We start from the raw sequence: 27,923 nt of genomic DNA, 5'->3' as shown, positions 1-27,923 counted from the left end.
AGCGTGACGAGCGAACGCTTTAACCACAAGGCCACTCCACCGCCCCCGTACCACAGGAAGTGTGCGAAGTGATACTGCTATGTTGTAGATCTTACCTTGGAAATCTACAATAAATCCCCTTTCTGTCATAGAGTTATTCAGTAAGCCAACTTTGAGCGGAACATTTGAATTGACTAAGGCATCACCGTGGAAACTCATGTTTACGGGCAAGCATTGTTTGGAATGTCTTGGGACAGGTCGTCTAGCGTAGTGCTAAGGTCAATATCAACAAAAAGTCCAACGCAGCAGCTCCTGGTGGTCAAGGGACACAACTCTCCAATGCAGCTGTAGAGCTTCTGCCCATTCTGTATTTCATGCCTTCTGTACAAACTTATGTATTTCATCCCAAAACAAAACTGAACAACTTATCACATCGACGACAAATGAAAATGAAATATGTCTGTTTATTCAAAAGAATGAAAGGCGGATTGTTCGCTATGTTGCTTGTACATCCAAAACATATGTTGGTAAACTGTCAATGCCTTTGTCGTGTTTCAGTTTAATGTATAAATAACACGCTATGTTGAGTAGACCTCCCAGTAGGTAGATGGACGCTGCCAGATAGAAGGAGGCGACATAGCGACCAGTGAAGTCAAACAGGGAACCTGAAAACAACAAACCATGAAACCATACGTGAATAGCAAGCCAAGGATTCACAAGGAACTCGTTACGTCCACAACATACACACGCAGATATACATAGACACTCGCCATTCACTTGCCTCACTGTGTGAGTGAGTGAGTGAGTGAATTAAATAAATTTATCATTTGCGATTTATATATACATATTTGCCATCGAGAAATCTTAAATACTTTATTCTCAAATCATTAAATTCTGGACATTGTAGTAAAATATAAAATTCATCCTGGACTTGTCCGCTGTTACAATGGTTACATAAAGTGTGCTGTCTTTCAGCATCCTTATTTCGTCCGGTTGCATTTACATTCAAATTATTTAGAGAAATTATTTAACACTAAACTAGTGACGTCATACAGCATTGTGCAGGGTGGAGTTGTGTCCCTCTATAAAGCTAACATCACAAAGTATATCAATGTGAACATCAATCTTTCTATTTAACACTAAACTAGTGACGTCATACAACATTGTGCAGGGTGGAGTTGTGTCCCTCTATAAAGCTAACATCACAAAGTATATCAATGTGAACATCAATCTTTCTACTTAACACTAAACTAGTGACGTCATACAACATTGTGCAGGGTGGAGTTGTGTCCCCCTATAAAGCTAACATCACAAAGTATATCAATGTGAACATCAATCTTTCTATTTAACACTAAACTAGTGACGTCATACAACATTATGCAGGGTGGAGTTGTGTCCCTCTATAAAGCTAACATCACAAAGTATATCAATGTGAACATCAATCTTTCTACTTAACACTGAACTAGTGACGTCATACAACATTGTGCAGGGTGGAGTTGTGTCCCTCTATAAAGCTAACATCACAAAGTATATCATTGTGAACATCAATCTCTCTTCTTAACACTGAACTAGTGACGTCATACAGCATTGTGCAGGGTGGAGTCGTGTCTCCCTATAAAGCTAACATCACAAAGTATATCAATGTGAACATCAATCTTTCTACTTAACACTAAACTAGTGACGTCATATTGTGCAGGGTGGAGTTGTGTCCCTCTATAAAGCTAACATCACAAAGTATGTCAATGTGAACATCAATCTTTCTATTTAACACTGAACTAGTGACGTCATACAGCATTGTGCAGGGTGGAGTTGTGTCCCCCTATAAAGCTAACATCACAAAGTATGTCAATGTGAACATCAATCTTTCTATTTAACACTGAACTAGTGACGTCATACAGCATTGTGCAGGGTGGAGTTGTGTCCCCCTATAAAGCTAACATCACAAAGTATATCAATGTGAACATCAATCTTTCTACTTAACACCAAACTAGTGACGTCATACAGCATTGTGCAGGGTGGAGTTGTGTCCCTCTATAAAGCTAACATCACAAAGTATATCAATGTGAACATAAATCTTTCTACTTAACACTAAACTAGTGACGTCATACAGCATTGTGCAGGGTGGAGTTGTGTCCCTCTATAAAGCTAACATCACAAAGTATATCAATGTGAACATCAATCTCTCTACTTAACACTGAACTAGTGACGTCATACAGCATTATGCAGGGTGGAGTCGTGTCCCCCTATAAAGCTAACATCACAAAGTATATCAATGTGAACATCAATCTTTCTACTTAACACTGAACTAGTGACGTCATATTGTGCAGGGTGGAGTTGTGTCCCCCTATAAAGCTAACATCACAAAGTATATCAATGTGAACATCAATCTTTCTATTTAACACTAAACTAGTGACGTCATACAACATTATGCAGGGTGGAGTTGTGTCCCTCTATAAAGCTAACATCACAAAGTATATCAATGTGAACATCAATCTTTCTACTTAACACTGAACTAGTGACGTCATACAACATTGTGCAGGGTGGAGTTGTGTCCCTCTATAAAGCTAACATCACAAAGTATATCAATGTGAACATCAATCTCTCTACTTAACACTGAACTAGTGACGTCATACAGCATTATGCAGGGTGGAGTCGTGTCCCCCTATAAAGCTAACATCACAAAGTATATCAATGTGAACATCAATCTTTCTACTTAACACTGAACTAGTGACGTCATATTGTGCAGGGTGGAGTTGTGTCCCCCTATAAAGCTAACATCACAAAGTATATCAATGTGAACATCAATCTTTCTACTTAACATTAAACTAGTGACGTCATACAGCATTGTGCAGGGTGGAGTTGTGTCCCTCTATAAAGCTAACATCACAAAGTATATCAATGTGAACATCAATCTTTCTACTTAACACCAAACTAGTGACGTCATACAGCATTGTGCAGGGTGGAGTTGTGTCCCTCTATAAAGCTAACATCACAAAGTATATCAATGTGAACATCAATCTTTCCACTTAACACTAAACTAGTGACGTCATATTGTGCAGGGTGGAGTTGTGTCCCCCTATAAAGCTAACATCACAAAGTATATCAATGTGAACATCAATCTCTCTACTTAACACTGAACTAGTGACGTCATATTGTGCAGGGTGGAGTCGTGTCCCCTATAAAGCTAACATCACAAAGTATATCAATGTGAACATCAATCTTTCCACTTAACACTAAACTAGTGACGTCATACAGCATTGTGCAGGGTGGAGTTGTGTCCCCCTATAAAGCTAACATCACAAAGTATATCAATGTGAACATCAATCTTTCTATTTAACACTAAACTAGTGACGTCATACAGCATTGTGCAGGGTGGAGTTGTGTCCCCCTATAAAGCTAACATCACAAAGTATATCAATGTGAACATCAATCTTTCTACTTAACACTAAACTAGTGACGTCATACAGCATTGTGCAGGGTGGAGTTGTGTCCCCCTATAAAGCTAACATCACAAAGTATATCAATGTGAACATCAATCTTTCTACTTAACACCAAACTAGTGACGTCATACAGCATTGTGCAGGGTGGAGTTGTGTCCCTCTATAAAGCTAACATCACAAAGTATATCAATGTGAACATCAATCTTTCTACTTAACACTAAACTAGTGACGTCATACAGCATTGTGCAGGGTGGAGTTGTGTCCCTCTATAAAGCTAACATCACAAAGTATATCAATGTGAATATCAATCTTTCTACTTAACACTAAACGTCAGCCGCCTACCTGCTATTGGAGAAGCTACGGTGATAGATATCCCACTCAGGAAGATGGTCAGTCCCAGAGCGTTACCGGTATGCTGGACCCCGACGATGTCCGTCAAAACAATGGGGGTGAAGGCCGTCCACGTGCCTGGGGATACACGTGCATTCATAAAGTGTGTGAGTGAGTGTCTGAGTTAAATGTCTCGTCACCTGAAACAATGTGTCAGTTATATCAGGTTGTGTCAGCGAACATCAACAGGCTTGGACCATGAGCGCGTCAGGCAACAAAACAAACATGTTTCTGTAAACTGTGCTAACAACAGAGGCTAACAACAGAGGCTACCAATAGGGCAGGACATGCTGATTTTCAATGATCCAAAAACCTTTTCACCAAATATCTTTCTTTCATGACAAATGGAATCTGTTTGTCTCATGAAGACATAATCAAGGGAAACTGCTACAGGAGCTAATGATGCTTCTGGTATGTCCAAAGGACGCAGCACCTTGGTTGCTGTGCAATACGTGCCCTCTCATCAGGATGGTGCATTGCTTAGTAACCTTGGAAACAGATGAAGCAAAACCCCATATAAGTCAATTATGTTTGTAAGTTAATATTTCTGAATTTCTTTTATGATTGTTCTGAAGAGTACATGGATCCAGATACAACCACGTGACTTACCTATGAACGCTCCTTGAACAGCAGCATATACAGCAAACAACGTATACGTCTTTACCATCGTGCACAACAACGTCCCCGCGCCGCAAATCAACAACATGACGGCATAAAACAAGATTCTACTGACACATCTGAAGTCTGCGATGTAACCAAATAGAAGTCTTCCCAGAATGCCCACAAAACCCATGATGGATACCAGGAAGGAGGCGTCGCCCTTGGCAACCCCTGTGAGACGCGCCAGGTCTGGGAGGTGGACGTAGGGCACCATGACGCCGAGATGTGTGGCTGCAGTGGCTGCTAGGAAGATGAGGAAGGGACGGTGGTTCATCACAGCGAACAAGCTGTGGAAGGATACGCAGCTTGGACGCCGGCGTCGTTGATGTGCTCCTGCAAACGTCATCATCTACTTTAGATTCTGTCGGTTTCTGTTTTGTCTGTGCAATCAGTTGAATTTAGCACTTCTTTAAACTTTGAAAACGGTTCTTCAGTTTTGCTTATTTGGGAAGAAAACCAACAATAACGTTAATGATTTTGGTGAAGCTACCATGGCAGGGGGTCGGTGGTGACAAAGTATTTAGAAAAGTCGACCAACAAAGGGTGATTCCAGCCTATGTATCTACATTAATACGGGATTGAACTAAACTAAGTATTGCAATCTGATAATCTTGATGTATTTTAGTACAAATTCTTTAATTTGATTAGATTCTTTATTTTTCATTTGGTCCTTGTCTCGTAGCTTTCTATACTAATACAATTACACTTTCGTATTCACCTACATGTATGCATACATCAGAACCCTTATGTACCTGACATTGACTGCAATGGGTTGAGTGTGAAGGCTCGATGTTGAAGGAAAACACCATGTGATGCAGGCGATACACCTGAACACTTTGGTAACACCCACGGGCACGATTCACATAGGATGCCCATGTCACCTTTAGCCATCATAGGATGCCAATGTCACCTTTAGCCATCATAGGATGCCAATGTCACCTTTAGCCATCATAAGATGCCCATGTCACCTTTGGCCATCATAGGATGCCCATGTCACCTTTAGCCATTATAGGATGCCCATGTCACCTTTGGCCATCATAAGATGCCCATGTCACCTTTAGCCATTATAGGATGCCCATGTCACCTTTAGCCATCATAGGATGCCCATGTCACCTTTAGCCATTATAGGATGCCCATGTCACCTTTAGCCATCATAGGATGCCCATGTCACCTTTAGCCATTATAGGATGCCCATGTCACCTGTAGCCATCATCTTTTACCTAGCAAACATTGCAGTTGCTGGGAACTACCTGCAACTACGTTAAAGAAGTATTTACTTTGTATCTGTTGTGCAGTGATATAGGCTGGCATTCTGAACAGTCCCCCACAGACGACGAGGTTGAGTGCCACCCCCGACAGCACCATCATCATCCCCTGCCAGCCGTACTCCGTGATCAGCGCCCTGTAGAGCTGGGGCAGGCACATTGTCCCGACTCCAGCACCTATAGCTGATGTGGCGATGGCGAAACTAATCCTCTTTCTGAAGTAGACGGTTACAGCCACCAGACTCGGGACGATCGACAGCCCAAGTCCCATCCCTGCCAAGCAGACCATCATTGAAAACTGGTTACGGGTGGGTGCTTAGAACATCATTGTAAATTGGAAACCCTTGAAACCCATATATGATTAGGCCTGATTTTGCAATATTATACACTTTCGGTTTTTATCACAAATATTATGATACAGAGACAAGATAAAGAGAAACAATAATTGCCAAGTTCTGACACATTACGTAAGCTGCGCCACACATGATATGCTTGTTAAGCTTTCTATTACAGAATATGTATTATATATATGTTAATGTGCAACAGGTGCGCGCTTTGTCAACAACCATGTTTACGTAAAGCATGAAATCAACCCTGTATCATCATGCCGATCAGATATCAGACAGTATTGTGTTCCTGGACAGTTTCCATACAGATGTTACATAACAACACAACGCACAGTATTTTTGTTGTTGTATGTAAGGCAGAAAGTGGCGAAAATAGCGAAAAACACTTTAAGCAGTTTTTGTTTGTTTTGCAACCAGGCCAATCCTTGCCTTTAGTCCAGGAACTAAATGGGTTACACACTTTTTACTGTCAGGCGTAGAAACTGAGCAGCCTGATCTCAATACTCGCACAAAGGTAGCCTGCAAATTCATAAGAATGTATGTGCTTCAGAAAATCAGTCATCCTGAGAGTTAACCAAGATTCTACACTTAAGAATTCTCGAATTCTGATTGGTCCAAATTAGATTCAAATCATGTATCCAATTCCAATCGATAACTGACATGCCCATTCGATCACGCCTGCCATGAAACCTGTTGAAACCTTACTGTCCCGCGGTGCTCTATGATATCTTCGTGACCTGAACATGCTCAAAGGTAACGACATATAAACACCAATATGCAAGCTGTTGGAATATTTATCCATATAACGGTAAACTCGGCCATTGTCAACTTGCAATCATTCCCCTGTCATCCGCATCCGGGTTTGTGAAAAAGTAGTAAACCTCACCATTCAGATACAAACCAGGACGTTTTACAGAGGACTCGTTTTGATAGAAATATCTGTAAACGCAATGATTTAGCAGAAATATACAAGGAACAAAGCTTTAGTTCCATACAACCGTAAGGTCAGGACAATGGCTTCTGCCTGTATACCTACAGTCTATGCGTTGTGAAAGTGTGATGTAAGTGTGATGTTTGTCACTGTGTCCCTCCACTCACCTGACACCGTGATGTAACTGTGATACCACTGTGTCCCTCCACTCACCTGACACCGTGATGTAAGTGTGATACAGGTGTGTCACTGTGTCCCTCCACTCACCTGACACCGTGATGTAAGTGTGATATAGGTGTGTCACTGTGTCACTCAACTCACCTGACACCGTGATGTAAGTGTGATACAGGTGTGTCACTGTGTCCCTCCACTCACCTGACACCGTGATGTAAGTGTGATACAGGTGTGTCACTGTGTCCCTCCACTCACCACCGTGACACCTTGTGTCATGTAACCTGTGTGATATAGGTGTGTCACTGTGTCCCTCCACTCACCTGACACCGTGATGTAAGTGTGATATAGGTGTGTCACTGTGTCCTCCACTCACCTGACACCGTGATGTAAGTGTGATACAGGTGTGTCACTGTGTCCCTCCACTCACCTGACACCGTGATGTAAGTGTGATACAGGTGTGTCACTGTGTCCCTCCACTCACCTGACACCTTGATGTAAGTGTGATATAGGTGTGTCACTGTGTCCTCCACCACCTGACACCGTGATGTAAGTGTGATACAGGTGTGTCACTCCCTCAACTCCACCTGACACCGTGATGATGTAAGTGTGATACAGGTGTGTCACTGTGTCCCTCCACTCACCTGACACCTTGATGTAAGTGTGATACAGGTGTGTCACTGTGTCCCTCCACTCACCTGACACCGTGATGTAAGTGTGATACAGGTGTGTCACTGTGTCCCTCCACCTCACCGTGACACCGTGATGTAAGTGTGATATAGGTGTGTCACTGTGTCCCTCCACTCACCTGACACCGTGATGTAAGTGTGATACAGGTGTGTCACTGTGTCCCTCCACTCACCTGACACCTTGATGTAAGTGTTATACAGGTTTGTCACTGTGTCCCTTCACTCACCTGACACCTTGATGCAAGTGTGATATAAGTGTGTCACTGTGTCACTCCACTCGCCTGACACCTTAATGTAAGTGTGATATAGGTGTGTCACTGTTTCTCCCCAATCACCTGACACCGTGATGTAAAATGTGTGTCTCTGTGTCCCTCAACTCACCTGACACCGTGATGTAAGTGTGATACAGGTGTGTCACTGTGTCCCTCCACTCACCTGACACCGTGATGTAAGTGTGATACAGGTGTGTCACTGTGTCCCTCCACTCACCTGACACCTTAATGTAAGTGTGATATAGGTGTGTCATTGTGTCCCTCCACTCACCTGACACCTTGATGTAAGTGTGATATAAGTGGGTCACTGTGTCCCTCCACTCACCTGACACCGTGATGTAAGTGTGATACAGGTTTGTCACTGTGTCCCTCCACTCACCTGACACCGTGATGTAAGTGTGATACAGGTGTGTCACTGTGTCCCTCCACTCACCTGACACCTTATGTAAGTGTGTCACTGTCCCTATCACCTGACACCCGTGTGTCACCTTAATGTAAGTGTGATATAGGTGTGTCACTGTGTCCCTCCACTCACCTGACACCTTAATGTAAGTGTGATACAGGTGTGTCACTGTTTCCCTCCACTTACCTGACACCTTGATGTAAGTGTGATAGATAGATAGATTATCTTTATTTCCTCCAAAAATATGAAGATTGTTTCATGTTACAACAAAGTGTCAAGTTGAATATACAATGACTCAGTAGACAGTTAATTGTGCAGATATTTTAGAATGACAGACTGACATAAACTCAGCCACTAATAACATAACTTCCGCCCATTCTGTCATATTTAAGTTACCAAGTGTTGTACAAGATCCACCAAGTAAATCAGCAATTATTACATCGTCATCATTTTCCCAAAAGTCAACAAAATCAGATATTGATATAATATCACAAACCCTTTCAAACATTTCATTTCTCAAATCATTAAGATGTGTACAGGACATAATAACATGTTTAACAATATCAGAAGCTACTATTCCACATATACACTCTCTGGATTCAATCTTTTACAGCCAATGTGAATAATATGAGAGAGTTTGTAAAATTTAGGCTTTTAATCAAGGCTAGTTCCCACAGTCTACTTGGATTAAAAGGCTCTCGGATAAGGCAATATCTTGAGAGATCCTCTCTCACTGCTATCTGATGACACAACAGACTCTCGTAAGCATCACAGATTCTGGATTTAACAATATCATTCCATTTTGCTTTAGTACATATAACCCCTGTTGTGATGTATGTATTAACAGCGTCAAACAAGCCATACTTGTTTACGAGCTTAACCATGTACAGGATAGGTGACGGGGATTTACCAATGGTAGTCATACATCTGATTCAAATAGACGATGAAGAAATAATTGTTTAACAACATAGGCATCATTTAGACGGCAGATTCTACCAAACATAAGCAAACAAGATTTTTCTATATACCCTTGAATTGGCAGTAGGCCCAGGGTATCTAGAACCACAGGAGAAGCAGTGCGTTTAGGCAGACCTTGTACCTTTCTACAGAAATACCTTTGTGTTAACTCCAACACGTCCAATTCTTTTGACGTTAAGCTGCTCCAAACAGTACAACCATATAAAGCACATGGTAAAATGACATTGTTCCATATACGACAAGCACAAATAGGATTGAGTGAACCATAGCACAAGCCAAGGTCATGATACATATTAACCAGTTTACGTGCTTTTTCACATGATGACATTGTTCTATCATACGATTTATTACATGAAGACAACTGAACTCCAGCGTACGTAACAGATTGCATGAGAGGGATGGCCACAGAACCAAGATACAGACTAACTGGTGTAAGATATCTGTCTGTATTGAATACAAGCAAGGCACTTTTACTGACGTTATACTTCAATTTCCACTTCAAACCATAATCGTACACAGCTTCTAGAAGAGTCTGAGAATTATGTGGATTGCTGGAGGTTAAAGTAGTATCATCAGCAAGAAGAATACCTGGACAGTGTCCCCATGGAAGCTGGAGACCTAGACCCGACTTATCTAAACTCTGCATTAGATCGTTGATGTACAGGCTGAATAGCCAAGCGGAAATGACTCGCCCCTGTCCTACACCTTGACTGATTCTAAAGCTATCAGACAGGAAACCAGCATAGGAAACACATGATTGCATGGACAAGTATGACATTCGAAGCAGTCTCCAGATTTTACCTCTTATACCGAGATTATACAGTTTGAGAAACAATCCATCCAACCAAACTCGGTCAAAGGCCTTCTCATTATCGAGAAATACACAAAACACTGGGGATTTTCTTTCTCTATAGTATGAAGTGGTTTCTATCAAGGTCAGTGCAGCTGTATCAGCTCCAAGATGTTTTCGAAACCCAAACTGGAGGCGATGTGGATAGTTACTTAGCTTAAGTGAAGCCCATCTTTCAATTCTAGACAAAATGAGACGTTCAAATAGTTTGCCTATAGTTGATGTAAGGGTTATCCCACGGTAATTGAGGGGTCGCATTTACTCTTCCCTTTCCCTTTATGTATTGGTATGATATGTCCAATATTATATATCTCTGGGATATACTCATACTTTTAAGATGTTATTAAACAGGACACAGAGCTGGGATGTTAGGGACCTGCCTGCATACTTTAAGTGCTCATTACACAAGCTATCAGGGCCAGGAGATTTGCCATTCTTAAGGCGTTTTAATGAAGAGACGATTTCATCACTGGTAAATGGAACATCCAATATTTCTTGAAAAATATCTTGCTTGTTGTGAACAATAGAAGACATTTCCTCACAAACACCCTTTGAAAATCATGGTCATAATCGTCTAGTTCAGAAGGTGTAGCAAGTTTACAGAAATATTTGCCAAATGAGTTACATATCTCTTGAGAAGTGCTGCTAATTTCAGATTCAAAAGTTAGGGTTCTTATATGCCCCTTTTTATTTTTCAATCGTTTGGTTGTTCTAAAAAAGTCGTTTATGTCCAATTCAGCAGCATTATAAACTTCCTGTAGCTTTTCATTTTCCGATTTTCGCTTAGATGTTCTAAACATTCTTCTGAACACAGACTTTGCTTGTTTATATTGTACATATGAAACATCATCTGTTGAGCGTGGTTTACCCTTTTCTACCCAAATCTTACGTCTTCTTCGCATATCAACATGGAGGGGTTTAATATTGTCTCTCTTCCAGCCAGGGTTAAGATATGGTCGGAAAGAAGTTACTGGAATGTATGCAACAGCTGTTGCTAGACGACATTGGGTAATGTACTCATTATGTGCTTCAATACAGTCACTAGCACATGAATAACTATCAGGGGTAAAATCCAGTCCACGGAAACAGTTTTCTGTTTCATGGCGATAGAGGGTGTGTTCGTCACAGCTTGCTTTACGCCAGTTCAGTCTATATCCACTAGACTGAGTTGGTTCTGGTAGAACATTGAAGGTCATCATCACAGGTAGATGGTCCGATACTGTGAAGGGAGCGTTGGTATCTATGCAGTGGGTTAACACACTGCTCATGTTGTCCTCTCTAATGAATATGTAGTCTATCAGCGATTTGACAGTTTCACTTTTGTTTCTGTAGGAGTACGCCATGTTGTCGTGTAGAGGTATAATAGATGATAGATGTCTTGTGTTCACAGCCCGCCACAGATGTCTAGCACGCAGTTTCAACGCACAAGCTTGCCGTAGGTCTGCATTAAAGTCTCCCATAATCAAAGTAGTACCAATCTGAGAATAAATGTCATACAATGCCATGACGTCGTTGAGAGCTTCTATATAAGCACTATCAGGAACATTGGACGACGGGAGGTGGGTACCGAGTAGAAATAAGCTTTGTGAAGAAAGTTTGATTTCAACTGCTATTATCCTGTCACTCGGTGTGTCAATCTGCCGCATAGATCGACATATAGCAGAACGTATGAAGAAGCAGACGCCGCCAGATCCGCGTTGATTACGTTCGTGTTGTTGCGAGCATTTAACGAACACATTAAAATCACTGTTTATGGACTCAAGGAAATGTTCATTATGCGACTGAAGCCAGTGTTCACATACAAAGACAATATCACATGTTCTTAGTTGTTCTGTAAGGTAGTTTGTTCCGTACATAACTCCTCTCACATTCCAGGTAAGTAAGTGGAAAGTCATGAGAAGAAAAGTCAATGGTATAAATGATGTCATGTTCATATTAATCATGTCGACTTATAATCGTTTCCATACCATTCTTTGCTTGGAACCCATTCTCTGCATCTCACTCCATCTGGCCAAAACTTGCTGTCTTGGGTTATCTTTCTGGCATCATCTTCAGACGCGTTGATACGGATGGTGAAGGTGGGGTTATCTCCCTTCCAGTGTTTGAGAAGCTGGGTGTGGGTGATGTTAACACTTCGTTGTTGTGCATAGTCACAGATGGCATCTTGCACTGTTTCAAATTGTTCATCAGCACTGACATATGATAGTACTAGTCTCTTAGTCTTCACTTTAACTGATCCACGAAATACTCTTTTCCAGTGTGTATCGAAGACAACGCGACGATGTGTAGTCGCTTTGTTTTGATTGGATATCCCCACTTTCATCTGCGTTAGTACATGATGATTATCTGCTTGTACCTGAATTTGAGGTGTCACGCTTGGTTGGGCATTACTGGCTGGGGAAACAATAGGCGAGTCCGGGTGGAGATCAGAGCGCAAGCTCGGGCTCGGGCTAGCAGGTGATTGGACCATTGTTGCATATGTCGGACTCAGCTTGTCTGTTGACAAGTTCGCATTGTCTGTCGCTGCAATCTTGGTTCGAGTATTTATACAGTCTATTTTCCCGTCAATTGTAGTGGCCTTTTTGTTAATTGCTAAGAGTTCATCAGAGATTGTCGTTTCTAGTGAAAGAATGTGTTTTTCTTTTCGTAAAACTTCTCCTCTCAATAAATTGTTTTCTGATGTAAGAATATCCAACTGAGATGATAGATGGTGATTTTCATCTGACTGACGTTTCACCTCATCATTTTTTCTTTCCCATGAAGTAATGAGCTCAAGCATGTCTGATGAGTATTTATCATAAAACGTCTCAAGAGTCGTTTGTAGATACATAACTTTGCTTACAGTTTCATCATGCATATTAATCATTCGTGTGAACATCATAGATAGCACATCTTTACTCTCTTCTGCACTTGCCTCACTGCCCCGTTCATCATTAGTTTTGGTAGACGCTTTACTTTCCCTCAGTTTATGTCGACTTAAAACTTCAGTTTGAAGAACATGTGCACTCACCGACCCCTGAACAAAACTGTATAGGTGGTAAACATCAGCAGCATATTTCTGTATCACAGATTTTCCTACCTCCGCCCTGTTGACACGTTTTGTCAATGAGCCTTCTGGGAACATTTCACATTTCTCTTTCGAAATATCATACAGTGACTGTCGAACTGCATTTAATCCGTCTTTATCCTCTCTGTACACATCTACCAGCTTCTTCTCCGCTGTAAGTTTATCACACCCACCAATGTAAGTGTGATATAAGTGTGTCACTGTGTCCCTCCACTCACCTGACACCGTGATGTAAGTGTGATACAGGTGTGTCACTGTGTCCCTCCACTCACCTGACACCGTGATGTAAGTGTGATACAGGTGTGTCACTGTGTCCCTCCAATCACCTGACACCGTGATGTAAGTGTGATACAGGTGTGTCACTGTGTCCCTCCACTCACCTGACACCGTGATGTAAGTGTGATACAGGTGTGTCACTGTGTCCCTCCACTCACCTGACACCGTGATGTAAGTGTGATACAGGTGTGTCACTGTGTCCCTCCACTCACCTGACACCGTGATGTAAGTGTGATATAGGTGTGTCACTGTGTCCCTCCACTCACCTGACACCGTGATGTAAGTGTGATACAGGTGTACAGGTCACTGTGTCCCTCCACTCACCTGACACCGTGATGTAAGTGTGATATAGGTGAGTCACTGTGTCCCTCCACTCACCTGACACCGTGATGTAAGTGTGATACAGGTGTGTCACTGTGTCCCTCCACTCACCTGACACCGTGATGTAAAATGTGTATCTGTGTCACTCAACTCACCTGACACCGTGATGTAAGTGTGATACAGGTGTGTCACTGTGTCCCTCAACTCACCTGACACCGTGATGTCAGTGTGATACAGGTGTGTCACTGTTTCCTTCCACTTACCTGACACCTTGATGTAAGTGTGATATAGGTGTGTCACTGTGTCCCTCCACTCACCTGACACCTTGATGTAAGTGTGATACAGGTGTGTCACTGTGTCCCTCCACTCACCTGACACCTTAATGTAAGTGTGATATAGGTGTGTCATTGTGTCACTCCACTCACCTGACACCTTGATGTAAGTGTGATATAAGTGTGTCACTGTGTCCCTCCACTCACCTGACACCGTGATGTAAGTGTGATACAGGTGTGTCACTGTGTCACTCCACTCACCTGACACCTTAATGTAAGTGTGATATAGGTGTGTCATTGTGTCACTCCACTCACCTGACACCGTGATGTAAGTGTGATATAGGTGTGTCACTGTGTCCCTCCACTCACCTGACACCGTGATGTAAGTGTGATACAGGTGTGTCACTGTGTCCCTCCACTCACCTGACACCGTGATGTAAGTGTGATACAGGTGTGTCATTGTGTCCCTCCACTCACCTGACACCGTGATGTAAGTGTGATATAGGTGTGTCACTGTGTCACTCCACTCACCTGACACCGTGATGTAAGTGTGATATAGGTGTGTCACTGTGTCCCTCCACTCACCTGACACCTTGATGTAAGTGTGATATAGATGTGTCACTGTTTCTCCCCAATCACCTGACACCGTGATGTAAGTGTGATGCAAGTGTGTCACTGTATCCCTCCACTCACCTGACACCGTGATGTAAGTGTGATACAGGTGTGTCACTGTGTCCCTCCACTCACCTGACACCGTGATGTAAGTGTGATACAGGTGTGTCACTGTGTCCCTCCACTCACCTGACACCTTGATGTAACTGTGATATAGGTGTGTCATTGTGTCCCTCCACTCACCTGACACCTTGATGTAAGTGTGATATAGGTGTGTCACTGTGTCCCTCCACTCACCTGACACCGTGATGTAAGTGTGATACAGGTGTGTCACTGTGTCCCTCCACTCACCTGACACCTTAATGTAAGTGTGATATAGGTGTGTCACTGTGTCCCTCCACTCACCTGACACCGTGATGTCAGTGTGATACAGGTGTGTCACTGTGTCCCTCCACTCACCTGACACCTTGATGTAAGTGTGATATAGGTGTGTCATTGTGTCACTCCACTCACCTGACACCTTGATGTAAGTGTGATATAAGTGTGTCACTGTGTCCCTCCACTCACCTGACACCGTGATGTAAGTGTGATACAGGTGTGTCACTGTGTCCCTCCACTCACCTGACACCTTAATGTAAGTGTGATATAGGTGTGTCACTGTGTCCCTCCACTCACCTGACACCGTGATGTAAGTGTGATATAGGTGTGTCACTGTGTCCCTCCACTCACCTGACACCGTGATGTCAGTGTGATACAGGTGTGTCACTGTGTCCCTCCACTCACCTGACACCTTGATGTAAGTGTGATATAGGTGTGTCATTGTGTCACTCCACTCACCTGACACCTTAATGTAAGTGTGATATAGGTGTGTCACTGTGTCCCTCCACTCACCTGACACCATGATGTAAGTGTGATACAGGTGTGTCACTGTGTCCCTCCACTCACCTGACACCTTAATGTAAGTGTGATATAGGTGTGTCACTGTGTCCCTCCACTCACCTGACACCTTGATGTGAGTGTGATATAGGTGTGTCACTGTGTCCCTCCACTCACCTGACACCTTGATGTAAGTGTGATATAGGTGTGTCACTGTGTCACCTCCACTCACCTGACACCGTGATGTAAGTGTGATATAGGTGTGTCACTGTGTCCCTCCACTCACCTGACACCGTGATGTAAGTGTGATACAGGTGTGTCACTGTGTCCCTCCACTCACCTGACACCTTAATGTAAGTGTGATATAGGTGTGTCACTGTGTCCCTCCACTCACCTGACACCGTGATGTAAGTGTGATACAGGTGTGTCACTGTGTCCCTCCACTCACCTGACACCTTAATGTAAGTGTGATATAGGTGTGTCACTGTGTCCCTCCACTCACCTGACACCTTAATGTGAGTGTGATATAGGTGTGTCACTGTTTCCCTCCACTTACCTGACACCTTAATGTAAGTGTGATATAGGTCTGTCATTGTGTCACTCCACTCACCTGACACCGTGATGTAAGTGTGATATAAGTGTGTCACTGTATCCCTCCACTCACCTGACACCGTGATGTAAGTGTGATACAGGTGTGTCACTGTGTCCCTCCACTCACCTGACACCTTGATGTAAGTGTGATATAGGTGTGTCATTGTGTCACTCCACTCACCTGACACCGTGATGTAAGTGTGATACATGTGTGTCACTGTGTCCCTCCACTCACCTGACACCTTAATGTAAGTATGATATAGGTGTGTCATTGTGTCACTTCACTCATCTGACACCGTGATGTAAGTGTGATATAAGTGTGTCACTGTGTCCCTCCACTCACCTTACACCTTGATGTAAGTGTGATACAGGTGTGTCACTGTGTCCCTCCACTCACCTGACACCATGATGTAAGTGTGATACAGGTGTGTCACTGTGTCCCTCCAATCACCTGACACCGTGATGTAAGTGTGATATGGGTGTGTCATTGTGCCCCTTCACTCACCTGACACCTTAATGTAAGTGTGATATAGGTGTGTCATTGTGTCACTCCACTCACCTGACACCTTAATGTAAGTGTGATATAAGTGGGTCACTGTGTCCCTCCACTCACCTGACACCGTGATGTAAGTGTGATACAGGTGTGTCACTGTGTCCCTCCACTCACCTGACACCTTAATGTAAGTGTGATATAGGTGTGTCACTGTGTCCCTCCACTCACCTGACACCGTGATGTAAGTGTGATATAGGTGTGTCACTGTGTCCCTCCACTCACCTGACACCGTGATGTCAGTGTGATACAGGTGTGTCACTGTGTCCCTCCACTCACCTGACACCTTAATGTAAGTGTGATATAGGTGTGTCATTGTGTCACTCCACTCACCTGACACCTTAATGTAAGTGTGATATAAGTGGGTCACTGTGTCCCTCCACTCACCTGACACCGTGATGTAAGTGTGATACAGGTGTGTCACTGTGTCCCTCCACTCACCTGACACCTTAATGTAAGTGTGATATAGGTGTGTCACTGTGTCCCTCCACTCACCTGACACCTTAATGTGAGTGTGATATAGGTGTGTCACTGTTTCCCTCCACTTACCTGACACCTTAATGTAAGTGTGATATAGGTCTGTCATTGTGTCACTCCACTCACCTGACACCGTGATGTAAGTGTGATATAAGTGTGTCACTGTATCCCTCCACTCACCTGACACCGTGATGTAAGTGTGATACAGGTGTGTCACTATGTCCCTCCACTCACCTGACACCTTAATGTAAGTGTGATATAGGTGTGTCACTGTGTCCCTCCACTCACCTGACACCGTGATGTAAGTGTGATACAGGTGTGTCCCTCCACTCACCTGACACCTTAATGTAAGTGTGATATAGGTGTGTCACTGTGTCCCTCCACTCACCTGACACCTTAATGTGAGTGTGATATAGGTGTGTCACTGTTTCCCTCCACTTACCTGACACCTTAATGTAAGTGTGATGTGATACTAGGTCTGTCATTGTGTCACTCCACTCACCTGACACCGTGATGTAAGTGTGATATAAGTGTGTCACTGTGTCCCTCCACTCACCTGACACCGTGATGTAAGTGTGATACAGGTGTGTCACTGTGTCCCTCCACTCACCTGACACCTTAATGTAAGTGTGATACAGGTGTGTCATTGTGTCACTCCACTCACCTGACACCGTGATGTAAGTGTGATACATGTGTGTCACTGTGTCCCTCCACTCACCTGACACCTTAATGTAAGTATGATATAGGTGTGTCATTGTGTCACTTCACTCATCTGACACCGTGATGTAAGTGTGATATAAGTGTGTCACTGTGTCCCTCCACTCACCTTACACCTTGATGTAAGTGTGATACAGGTGTGTCACTGTGTCCCTCCACTCACCTGACACCATGATGTAAGTGTGATACAGGTGTGTCACTGTGTCCCTCCAATCACCTGACACCGTGATGTAAGTGTGATATGGGTGTGTCATTGTGCCCCTTCACTCACCTGACACCGTGATGTAAGTGTGATACAGGTGTGTCATTTTGTCTCTTACCTCCTACTACACCGAAACTGAAGTAAAGGAAGAACAGACTTGGAGCGAAGGCGCTGACCAGGAAGCCGACAGCGGCCACCCCGCCGGCAATGATGGTTGTCACCCTGAACCCATACTGCTCGTTAAGCAGACTTGACAGAGGACCTGCAGGTAATTGACAGTTAGTTACATCTCAATGCAAATTATATTATATTCAAGATTACACTTGCACAGTAACGTACAAATTCTAGTACTTTTGTTAGGTTGAATCCCATCTGGATTCGAACCCACGCTGTAAGAGTGAAAGACCTAATCACAAGCACAGAAAGACAGTCGTCTAACCCACTCAGCCATCGACGCTTCCAACATGGATGTCGGACAACTAGTAGGTTTAGATGAGGGACTTTGTGTCATTAGGTTGTTATATAAATGTCTTTTCGAAAGTGTATACCATGTATAATCCATATATAATCCATATATAATGCATTCAACAACTGTCCGCAAGGTTGTGTGTATTCATAACATCGCGGTGATTTGAGATCTCGTGAAGACGATCTACAGCGTGTGAGCAGCGTTTCAGTAATATCATTCCAATATATAACATAGGCAACCATTGTCAGAGGGCAGCGAATGGACAAGATAATATCTGCCACGATAGGCTTAATATTTAACTGAGCTGTTTTCAATATCTGTCCTCTATGCATCGTATATGAAACGATAACCAGGTGTATAGGTGCCGTTGTAAAAAGCAATCTCAGCGCCAACGGGATCTTAACTCCCATACCTTTACATCGACTTCAGAATGGTGTAGAGCTAAGGTTGCTTTGAACAACGGCCTCAGTTGTCCCACCAAAGATTCACCAATGTGTATTCACCCTTTCATAGTAAAGACAAAAACCACTTAATGCACGTTCATATGTGTGAGGCTGCTGTCTACCAGAGTGACAGGATCCCGGTGCCAGTTTTCTGGTTCCTATTGTAAGGAACCATTGTTGCAACAACATGTTACTAGGATGATATAAGTCGTATCATCTATAATGACGTAAAAATAGGTGATAATGTTGTCCGTGGTTTTCATTGAGCTTTAAAACAATGTTTCAACGTAGTTTTGGAATATTCAGTTTATGCACTATACAACCATTTATTCATTTGTCATGGTTACGCTCAGCACCCAATACACACACATACAGTAAGTCATTCACTGTAATAGACAGGAGGTTCATTATCATATAATTTCGTGCTTTGAAGTTTACACAGATTCCCGAACGTTGGTTGGTTGAGAGAGCGGTCATGTGATCTAAAATTCAAGGTTCATATCTCTTGAACCCTTCAAATCGTTCATACGTGTGTGAACGTTTTCCAGCCGATCTAGGTCATGTGAACTTTTGCCGGAACTACTTTCTGGGTTTTCCCAGGATACTCTCTGTCCAGCTTCACGTAAACAAAATAACAATTATTTGTATTCACACTGCTTTTAATTTCTACATATCACTTAGTTGTTTTTGTATATAACAAAGTTCATAAATCAAATAAAATGATATTTTTAATATTTCTTTATTAAAAACAATGTTTTTCGCTCGTTTGTCGTCTGCTACTGCAAAGTCATGGCTGACAACATCGGCGTAGACTACGGCAATTTTTCTATTGGCACCGCAAATATTGTGGATATGGATTTTTTGCAAGATGTGAATCTTGAGCAACTATTTTCCGAGATGACTGATGAGGGACCTGTCCTACATCTGCGGATTCGATATTAAATGACCAGATCATAAAATGGAAACGCCCGTGACCACTGATGACAAAATCGGTCCTCAAAAGGCCACATCCACATCAAGATTTGTAATTTCTTCGGAAGAAAAACTTCAAAGCCTTGAACAACAACGCCACAGCCAGTCGACAATGAAAAATACAAGGTGGGGACTAAAAATGTTCAATGGTAAGTTGTTTTGTAGCCTTAAAAATCTAACCTCAGAGGAATAAACATACGGTATAAGGCCTATACACAGTAGACCTACATTGTGACTAAGTACAATAAACCCTTGTAACCCTACATCAATGGATAAGGCCTAAATTATAGATTGATTCTAAAATTTTGCAATGCTTACGTCAAACCTAAACTGAAAATACAACAATGAGAAAGTATACATCATACCTATATCCACAAATATGACTCCACAAATGACAACCCACAAGAAACAGCAATAGCCACGTACCTTTTTTAAAACTTTTTACAGATTGGTCATTCCAAACGAGGAATATCCAGGTGAATTGGGAAACAATCCTTCCTACTGCATTGGCCGATCTCCTGAGGTGTTTTTACGCCGAGACACGCCCACAAGTATCCAATGGCAAGGCTATCACAGTTTCCTCGTCCGAGGATTACCATCGCAACACTTTGAAAAATCTGAGAGCAGCTTTGAACAGACACCTCCGACTGCTGGGTCGTCCAATTGACATTGTCAAAGACAGAGAATTCCAGAGAGCAAACGACTTGCTCAATGGAAAATTAAAAGCTTCTGTTCATGAAGGAAAGTCAAACCAACTAAACACAAGCCGGTTATTGACAATGGTGATATGGTTAAAATTCAAGCTTATCTTGACCATGAATCTCCAACTTGTTCACTTTACAAATGTTGGTTTGATCTGTCAATCCATTTCGTATCCAGAGGTTTAGAATTTCACAGTCAACTAAAGCCGGATTCGTTTGAATTTCGTGTTGATGATGAGGGTAGGGAGTACGCGGCTATTACTCACGAGACCATTCATAAAAATTCTCAGGGAGGGCTCCATGATCCGTTGAACAACACTCCTGATAAACGTATGTACGCGTCCGATACATCGCGATGCCCTGTTGCTAATCTGAAATTGTTGATTTCCAAATTGCCACCACAAGCAGACAAGTTATTCTGCATTCCAAAATCAAATGCCACGCTTAATGACCCAGTTTGGTATTCGGGAAAACCCATGTCCGAGCGCCAACTGGGTCAAATAATCCGAACAGTGTCAAAGGAATGTGGCCTCAGTCGCGTATACACCCCACGCTGTGTCCGAGCAACAGCCATCCAGGCACTTGCTGATGCAAACGTTGAATTAAGGCACATAATGTATTTATTTGGCCACAGGAACGAAGCCAGTATTCGTTCCTACAATAGGTCCATTTCGAATGACAAAAAAACACCAACTGAGCACAGTTTTGCAAAATCTCACTGACAACGCGTCCGACAAGTGCCCTAACTTTCAAAATTCCGCTTCGGTTTCAAGGAACCCCAATGACCTTGCCGCAAGCGGTGATGCCAATTTCGCGACCGTTTCAAGTCGCCCCAATTTCGGCAATGTCACTTCACTACCCAACGGATTTCCAATATCCGAAAATTGCTCGTTTTCACAAGAGTTCAATCTCTCGCAGTTTGCGGCTTCGTCTGGCGGTTTTCTGCCCCGTGGTGTGTTTAACAACTGCTCCATAAATTTCACGATAAACAACCACAAATAAATAGAATTCAACAACGAGATCTGCTTCCAATTCGCCACGCCGCACAACTTCGAAGTCGGTCAGTGTATCATTACGCGGTCAAACGAATACGTCAGAGTGTAAAGCTACAATGACAGTTTGTTAAACTTGATATTGATATTTGTTTCTGTTTGATAATTTTATTGATGTTATACTTATTAAAGTAGTTTCAAACCTAATGACGAATTTGTTGTTAATATTTTAAGGAAAACTTTGAGAACTATTTATTCAAGGGTTGGGATACATGTGTAAAATATCGCCAAGTATAGACACATCGCTGTACATCACTGTAAACACTGATCACGTAGAAGAGGGTGAAAACGTATGTGTAAACTTCAAAGTACGAATTATAAGATTGAATGTCAGTTTTTTTGTTCACTTGCACTGAAAAACGCTGAACGATGTCAAAGCGTTGTTCAAACTTCGTGTGAACTCGCTCGTAAACTCGCTCGTTCACACGAGTTTGAACACCGCTTTGACATCGTTCATTTTTCAGTGCAAACACACAAACTGACATTCAATTCTTAAGTAGTGGGTGATCTGATAGTTCATACTCAAGTTACGCTTGCCTGCCTCGTGAGTTATTGTGTACCACGTGCAACAGAGCGGTGGATAACAATCTCCTGCCGCTTTGTTCCTTTGTTCATAGCTTTAGAAGATTTACATTTATTTTAACACCGGCGACGAATAAACTCACGAAGTGGATAGGTACCATCTGTCGATATCTCAATGAACATCTCACATCTATTCATACTATTCCGGAATATATTATTAATAAATGTATTAATGTTAGGCCCTACTCACATATGTACATATCTTCAAACAAGGACAGTGGTCGCGGGTACGTATGTTTTCACGGGCAGTTATGTGTACTACAGACAATGGTCAAGGTGCGTGCTTCATGAATTGCCATTGTATATCATTGAACCATTGATCGATAAATGTCATCTAACAGTTCACAAAAGTCATGGTGATGTCGTACTGAACACGTGCAAGATAAACCAGCCCCTAACAGCACACCCCTACCCGCCACCCCTACCCAACCCGTACTCCCCCAACCCTCACCCCTCTGCCGTCAGTCTTACCTGCCATGTGCATAGCTCCACTTGCCACGGAGCCCACCCAGGCCACCTCTGCCCTGGTGGCGCTGAATACATCCACAAGTTCCACATAGATGACTCCGAAACTGTACACTACACCAAAACATATAAACACAGACACAAACCTTGCCCCCACACAAATCCACCCCCACCCCCCATCCGGAGGGGACGGGTTATCTACATTATCACATGCTTTGTCAACCTCATCTGTGTTTGGAATTGCCGTAATTTCATCCGTTGGGTAATCCAATGGCGTCAGTTCCTCCGCGTCCACGCTAATGGTCAGTTCAGTGTTGGTCTTCTTCATTGTCCTGACCAGATGACCTCAGCCTGGATCGCACCCCACACATGCACGGACCGACTGTAACAAGCAAACACTGAAAGTCAGGATGACACGATCTGAACGGCTCTAACATGTACAGGTGACGCCTGATGTGGAATGTTAATGATCACGTCCATGACGATGCATATCAGTCAGTCCATAATGGGATTAATAGCAAGGACATAATATAGTGCTGGCATGTCATTTAACATGGTGAGGAAATATGTAATTTTGATTGCAATCAAACCAACATAGGAGATAATGGCATGCGGTTATACAACGCCATCTGGTGCTCAGATGAAGAAAATACCTTCATATTGATAGTACATAGTACATAGTAATGTGTGGCACATGCTGCAATGTGTTGAACAGAGTAGCGTCCCCTGACGCTGGGATCGACACGCCCTCTGACACGCCCTCTGGTGGTAATATAACTGACATGCCATCGAAATTGGGGTTACTCACATGCATTTAACACCATTTGAATTCTCAAAGACGAAGGACGTGTTTGATCTTTTTGCCATTCATTATAGGATATTTATATAGCGCACATATCATCGCAACTAGTACCTACTCAAGGCGCTGGGTTTTTCCCCTCGATCATTGGATGTCAATCTCAACGGCACATCGTTTCATCAATCTCAACTCCCTGAGGATCATACAACTCTTGCAGCCACTAGGCACACCAATTTAATGCGCCTTTCACATCCTTACGAGGTACCCATTCACAGATGGGTGGACTGGGACACATTGTCACAGTACTTTGTCCAAGGTTACTGCACGTTGCTGTAGCCGCAACTAGGTTTTTGCAGGTATTCATGTTGCCACCATCTGGTCATTTACAAACGGGTTCGTGGGTTTGTTTAAGTGCACAGGGTTGTGTACTGTACACTAGGGGTTGTGACAACACTGAAAGAGTCTGCACACAAAGTTGACTCCAAGGTTTTTACACCCGGCCACAGGTGGGCTCGCTGGATCACTGGCACCGTAGACAGCTCACCCACCATGCCCCCAAGTCATTTCACCATTTCATATTTTTACGTCAAAATATTTTCAGCTTTGTAATATGTGATGCCAAAGGATCTTCAAAGGATGCGGAAATTGGGGTGAAAGTGTAAGCAATGCCAACAAATGTCCGCGGAGAACAGTTTGTGAAATGCATGACAGAGGCAACAAACGTGCCCCCCTCCCTGCCGATCTGTAAACGAGTCGGACTGGAAATATCAAAATAGTTTCATTTAATTTAATTTAACGCCTAAGATAAAAGTAAACAGACCAGCCAAACATCCTCATCTGCTTTGCATAAAGATTCAAACACTGTATGCATAATAATTCAAACATAGTCAACTTCCAGTTCTATCTCGAGCAATATTCCAGGGTCTCTAGAATTGGTTGACAGCATTTTTCAAAGTTTCAATGTACGTTAGATCCATGAGTTATTGCATATCGGTGACTTACTGTATATCGGTTAGTTATTGTATATCGGTTAGTTATTGCATATCGGTGACTTACTGTATATCAGTTAGTTATTGTATATTGGTGAGTTATTGTATATTGGTGAGTTATTGTATATTGGTGAGTTATTGTATATCAGTGACTTAATGTATATCAGTTAGTTATTGTATATCGGTTAGTTATTGTATCTTGGTGAGTTATTGTATATTGGTGAGTTATTGTATATCAGTCACTTAATGTATATCGTTCAGTTATTGTATATAAGTCAGATATTGTTGGTCTATCAGGTTTTGTAGGTTGGTCAGTTATTGTATATTGACCAGTAATTGTAGACCTGTTATTGCATATCGATATGTTATTGCATATCAGTCAGTTACTGTAAATCGATCAGTTATTGTATATCAGTCAGTTAACGTAGATAGTCAATCAGTCTTGGGTGACCAGTCATACTAATCTTAAGATGACTGTAGTTACCATAAAGCAAAAACAAGATAAGAAAGTTTGAACACACAATAGAAAGTCAAGTTTAACTTACAATTGTGATTGAATAAATAAGAGATACGCTGGGAACTATGATACGTACTTGGAACAACTGAATGTTACATCTGTCTCCCAGCACGTAACAACAAGCAATCAGACAACGAGGTTGAGAGAAAGTTGACTTACATGCTCGTTGTATATAGAGGCAATCCAGACACTGATTTGCGGTTCTTCTATAAAGCATTCAGCAGCCCCACAGTCTCAGATAATGAGAAGAAAGTGTCAAAGCAAAAGCCAGTTGATAAACATAATTGAAGAAACCTAACTAGTTAAAAGTCTAGTTCAGCAGAAACTAGTTTAGCAGTTCATGTTGAGCACACGATGATGACAGAATGTACGATGTCCCTATTCATGATGACACTAAAACCATCCAAGTGTGCAAGACAGAGGTCAGACCAAACGATATACAACTGGGCGCTGAATGTATTTGTCTAGTATCCAATGCATTTGTAGGATATAGTAGTTTGTGGCCCATGGAGCGTAAAGAAAACGATCTTCAATAGCCTTCATTTTCTAATCTTTAACATATATTGCCAACCAATCTAACGTCTACATAACACATAAACTAAAATGGATAAAATGGGAAAGAATTTGCCACCGCCAGTTTTCATGGATACGAAAACTATCACGTCCTTCCATCAAGACGATTGTCAAGGCTTTCCTTTGCGTCTAGGGGTTTTTGGAAGTTGGATTTCCAATAAACTGTATCATCATCAGCAGGACTGGCCGCCATGTTGACATTGTGAAGCCAACTTTGTGGTTGGTGACTCGCTTACAGACCTTTCCGTCAGACCGTGTAGCGTAGTAAATCAGGACCAGGGAATGGTGTGTGGGTCAATAGAAGTTCACCGACATATGAACCGTGAAGTTGGTTACAAGCTTTGTATAACAGCATATTCTCCTGAACAGAAAAAGGTGTATGGGGCACTGTTTTGTATGAAAGTAGGTTTTGTTGTTACACAAAGGAAAGTAGGCGTTAATCCTGTCGTTTGTAGGATAGTAGAGGGAGATGTTGCTGTGTGCTTTGTAAGAAAGAAAACAAGTCATGAATAGATTTAGGATCAGGGGTGATCAGCAGCAGTTCCACAAAGAAATTGAAGCACGAACGCTCGAAGCTCCAGTACTTTAACATAAGCCTGAGACAGCCGTAGTACAAGCTACATGCGGTCAGACTCAGTGTCTCGTCGTTATACCCTGCTGGCTAGAATCGTTCAGACTGTTTCGTCTGTTTCATTGTTTTTAGACTGTCTTGTTGCTGGATGCAGCGATAACCAACACACAGACAGCTGATCAAGCTAAATAATGACCCCCTTACGGAACACCATGTAATACCGAGTCTGTCATCTCAGGATAATATCTAGTCACTTTGCTGCAGTAGAACAAGTAAAATATATGGATGATATTTATTCGAGGGCACGACGTTTCGATACAGGTTCTTGTATTGTTTTCAAGTGAGAATAGAGAACAGGTGATATATATACATCAAACGATACCGACCACTGATTAATAGAGATCAAGGGTATTTATCCCCACTGCATACGATGAGCTCATCAATCAACCATAGCCTCTTGTACAAACATTACTGGCTTCTACTGGCTTCTACTGGCTTCTATGTGTATCCCCGTTGTCCTCTGCTACCCTTTATTCACTATCATCACATTGTTTATCTTGTATACATTCTACTCTCTGTGTATCATTGGCTTCCACCGGCCTCCATGTTCATCCCTGTAATCCTCTGTCATCCCTTTATTTGTTATCATCACATTGTTATTCCGCCTTGCCTTGTTAATTAGTCTTGTTGTATATATATCACCTGTTCTCTATTCTCACTTGAAAACGATACAAGAACTTGTATCGAAACGTCGTGCTCTAGAATAAAAGAAGTTGTCATCCATATATACTTGTTCTATATGACTTCCAACTTCTAACAATGCCACTCAAAGAAGTCAGTCTGTACGACATCATGATAGTGTCAGCATCCTCAGTCTATGAGTTTCCGTGCCTGTATGTCTGTATTTGTCTACATACTCTCCCCAAATAACAAACGATGTATTTTCACGAATATAATCTGCTAACTTTTAAAGTGAGATAACACAGTCAGTCTGAGTCTTTTGCAGCCAAAGTTTACAACATAAAAGACCACATATCTATTAAAATATATACCTTATAACGAGTTCAGTTTCTGAAGGCGTCCGTTCCCAGCTGGATGTGGCCTTCAATATCTGTTTTGTCTCTGTCTCTGTGTGTGTGTGTGTGTGTGTGTGTTTATCGTTTCACGCCACATTGCAGCTGTATGACAACTGAATACCAATTATATAACGAACCTTCTGTGTCTAAAAAAATACTCACGCCTGCAACAGCTGTCATTTGAATCAGTAAGGCATCGAACATAACAAACACAACCAGGCATGAAGATACTGAACTCAACTAACTAATTCATTTACGATTCACAGCACACATTAATATAACAGTAGTGAAATATGAGACCGTGACTTGGCTTAAAAGCAGTTTTAAATAGTGCCATGTACTGTTAAGGTGATGCAGATAGAAAACCCCGAACATGGC

General features: G+C 42.4%; 1 protein-coding gene across 3 annotated transcripts; it reads right to left on the bottom strand.

The window, feature by feature from the left end:
- Nucleotides 1–423: 423 nt before the first annotated feature.
- Nucleotides 424–23,613, bottom strand: LOC124267056 (monocarboxylate transporter 9-like). 3 transcript variants are annotated; one of them, XM_046701887.1, is made up of 6 exons: nucleotides 23,027–23,604; nucleotides 18,455–18,598; nucleotides 5,747–6,007; nucleotides 4,419–4,802; nucleotides 3,762–3,887; nucleotides 424–644 (listed from the first exon to the last, which is right to left on the bottom strand). In XM_046701887.1, exons 1-6 carry the CDS (start codon nucleotides 23,346–23,348, stop codon nucleotides 475–477), a joined length of 1,407 nt encoding a protein of 468 aa, XP_046557843.1. In that variant the 5' UTR covers nucleotides 23,349–23,604; the 3' UTR covers nucleotides 424–474. The 3 variants fall into 3 exon arrangements, with proteins under 3 accessions (XP_046557843.1, XP_046557845.1, XP_046557844.1); XM_046701889.1 differs by lacking the exon at nucleotides 5,747–6,007 and having other exon boundaries at nucleotides 23,027–23,610; XM_046701888.1 differs by lacking the exon at nucleotides 424–644 and having other exon boundaries at nucleotides 3,770–3,949; nucleotides 23,027–23,613.
- Between the last annotated feature and the right edge of the window lie 4,310 nt (nucleotides 23,614–27,923).

This window comes from Haliotis rubra, unplaced genomic scaffold (genome assembly GCF_003918875.1).
Source record: "Haliotis rubra isolate DU_JTF1 unplaced genomic scaffold, ASM391887v1 Scf1299, whole genome shotgun sequence".
NCBI lineage: Eukaryota > Metazoa > Mollusca > Gastropoda > Lepetellida > Haliotidae > Haliotis > Haliotis rubra.
The sequence above is the reverse complement of the archived record's forward strand: the minus strand, read 5'-3'. Positions and strand labels throughout refer to the sequence as shown.

Coding starts and splice junctions, on each gene's coding strand:
- LOC124267056 (XM_046701887.1), bottom strand. CDS start 23,348: ATGAAGAAGACCAACACTGAACTGACCATTAGCGTGGACGCGGAGGAA. Junction 4,803..5,746: donor CACTGCACAACAGATACAAA/GTAAATACTTCT, acceptor TGACGTTTGCAG/GAGCACATCAACGACGCCGG. Junction 645..3,761: donor CGTAGCTTCTCCAATAGCAG/GTAGGCGGCTGA, acceptor TGTTGTTTTCAG/GTTCCCTGTTTGACTTCACT.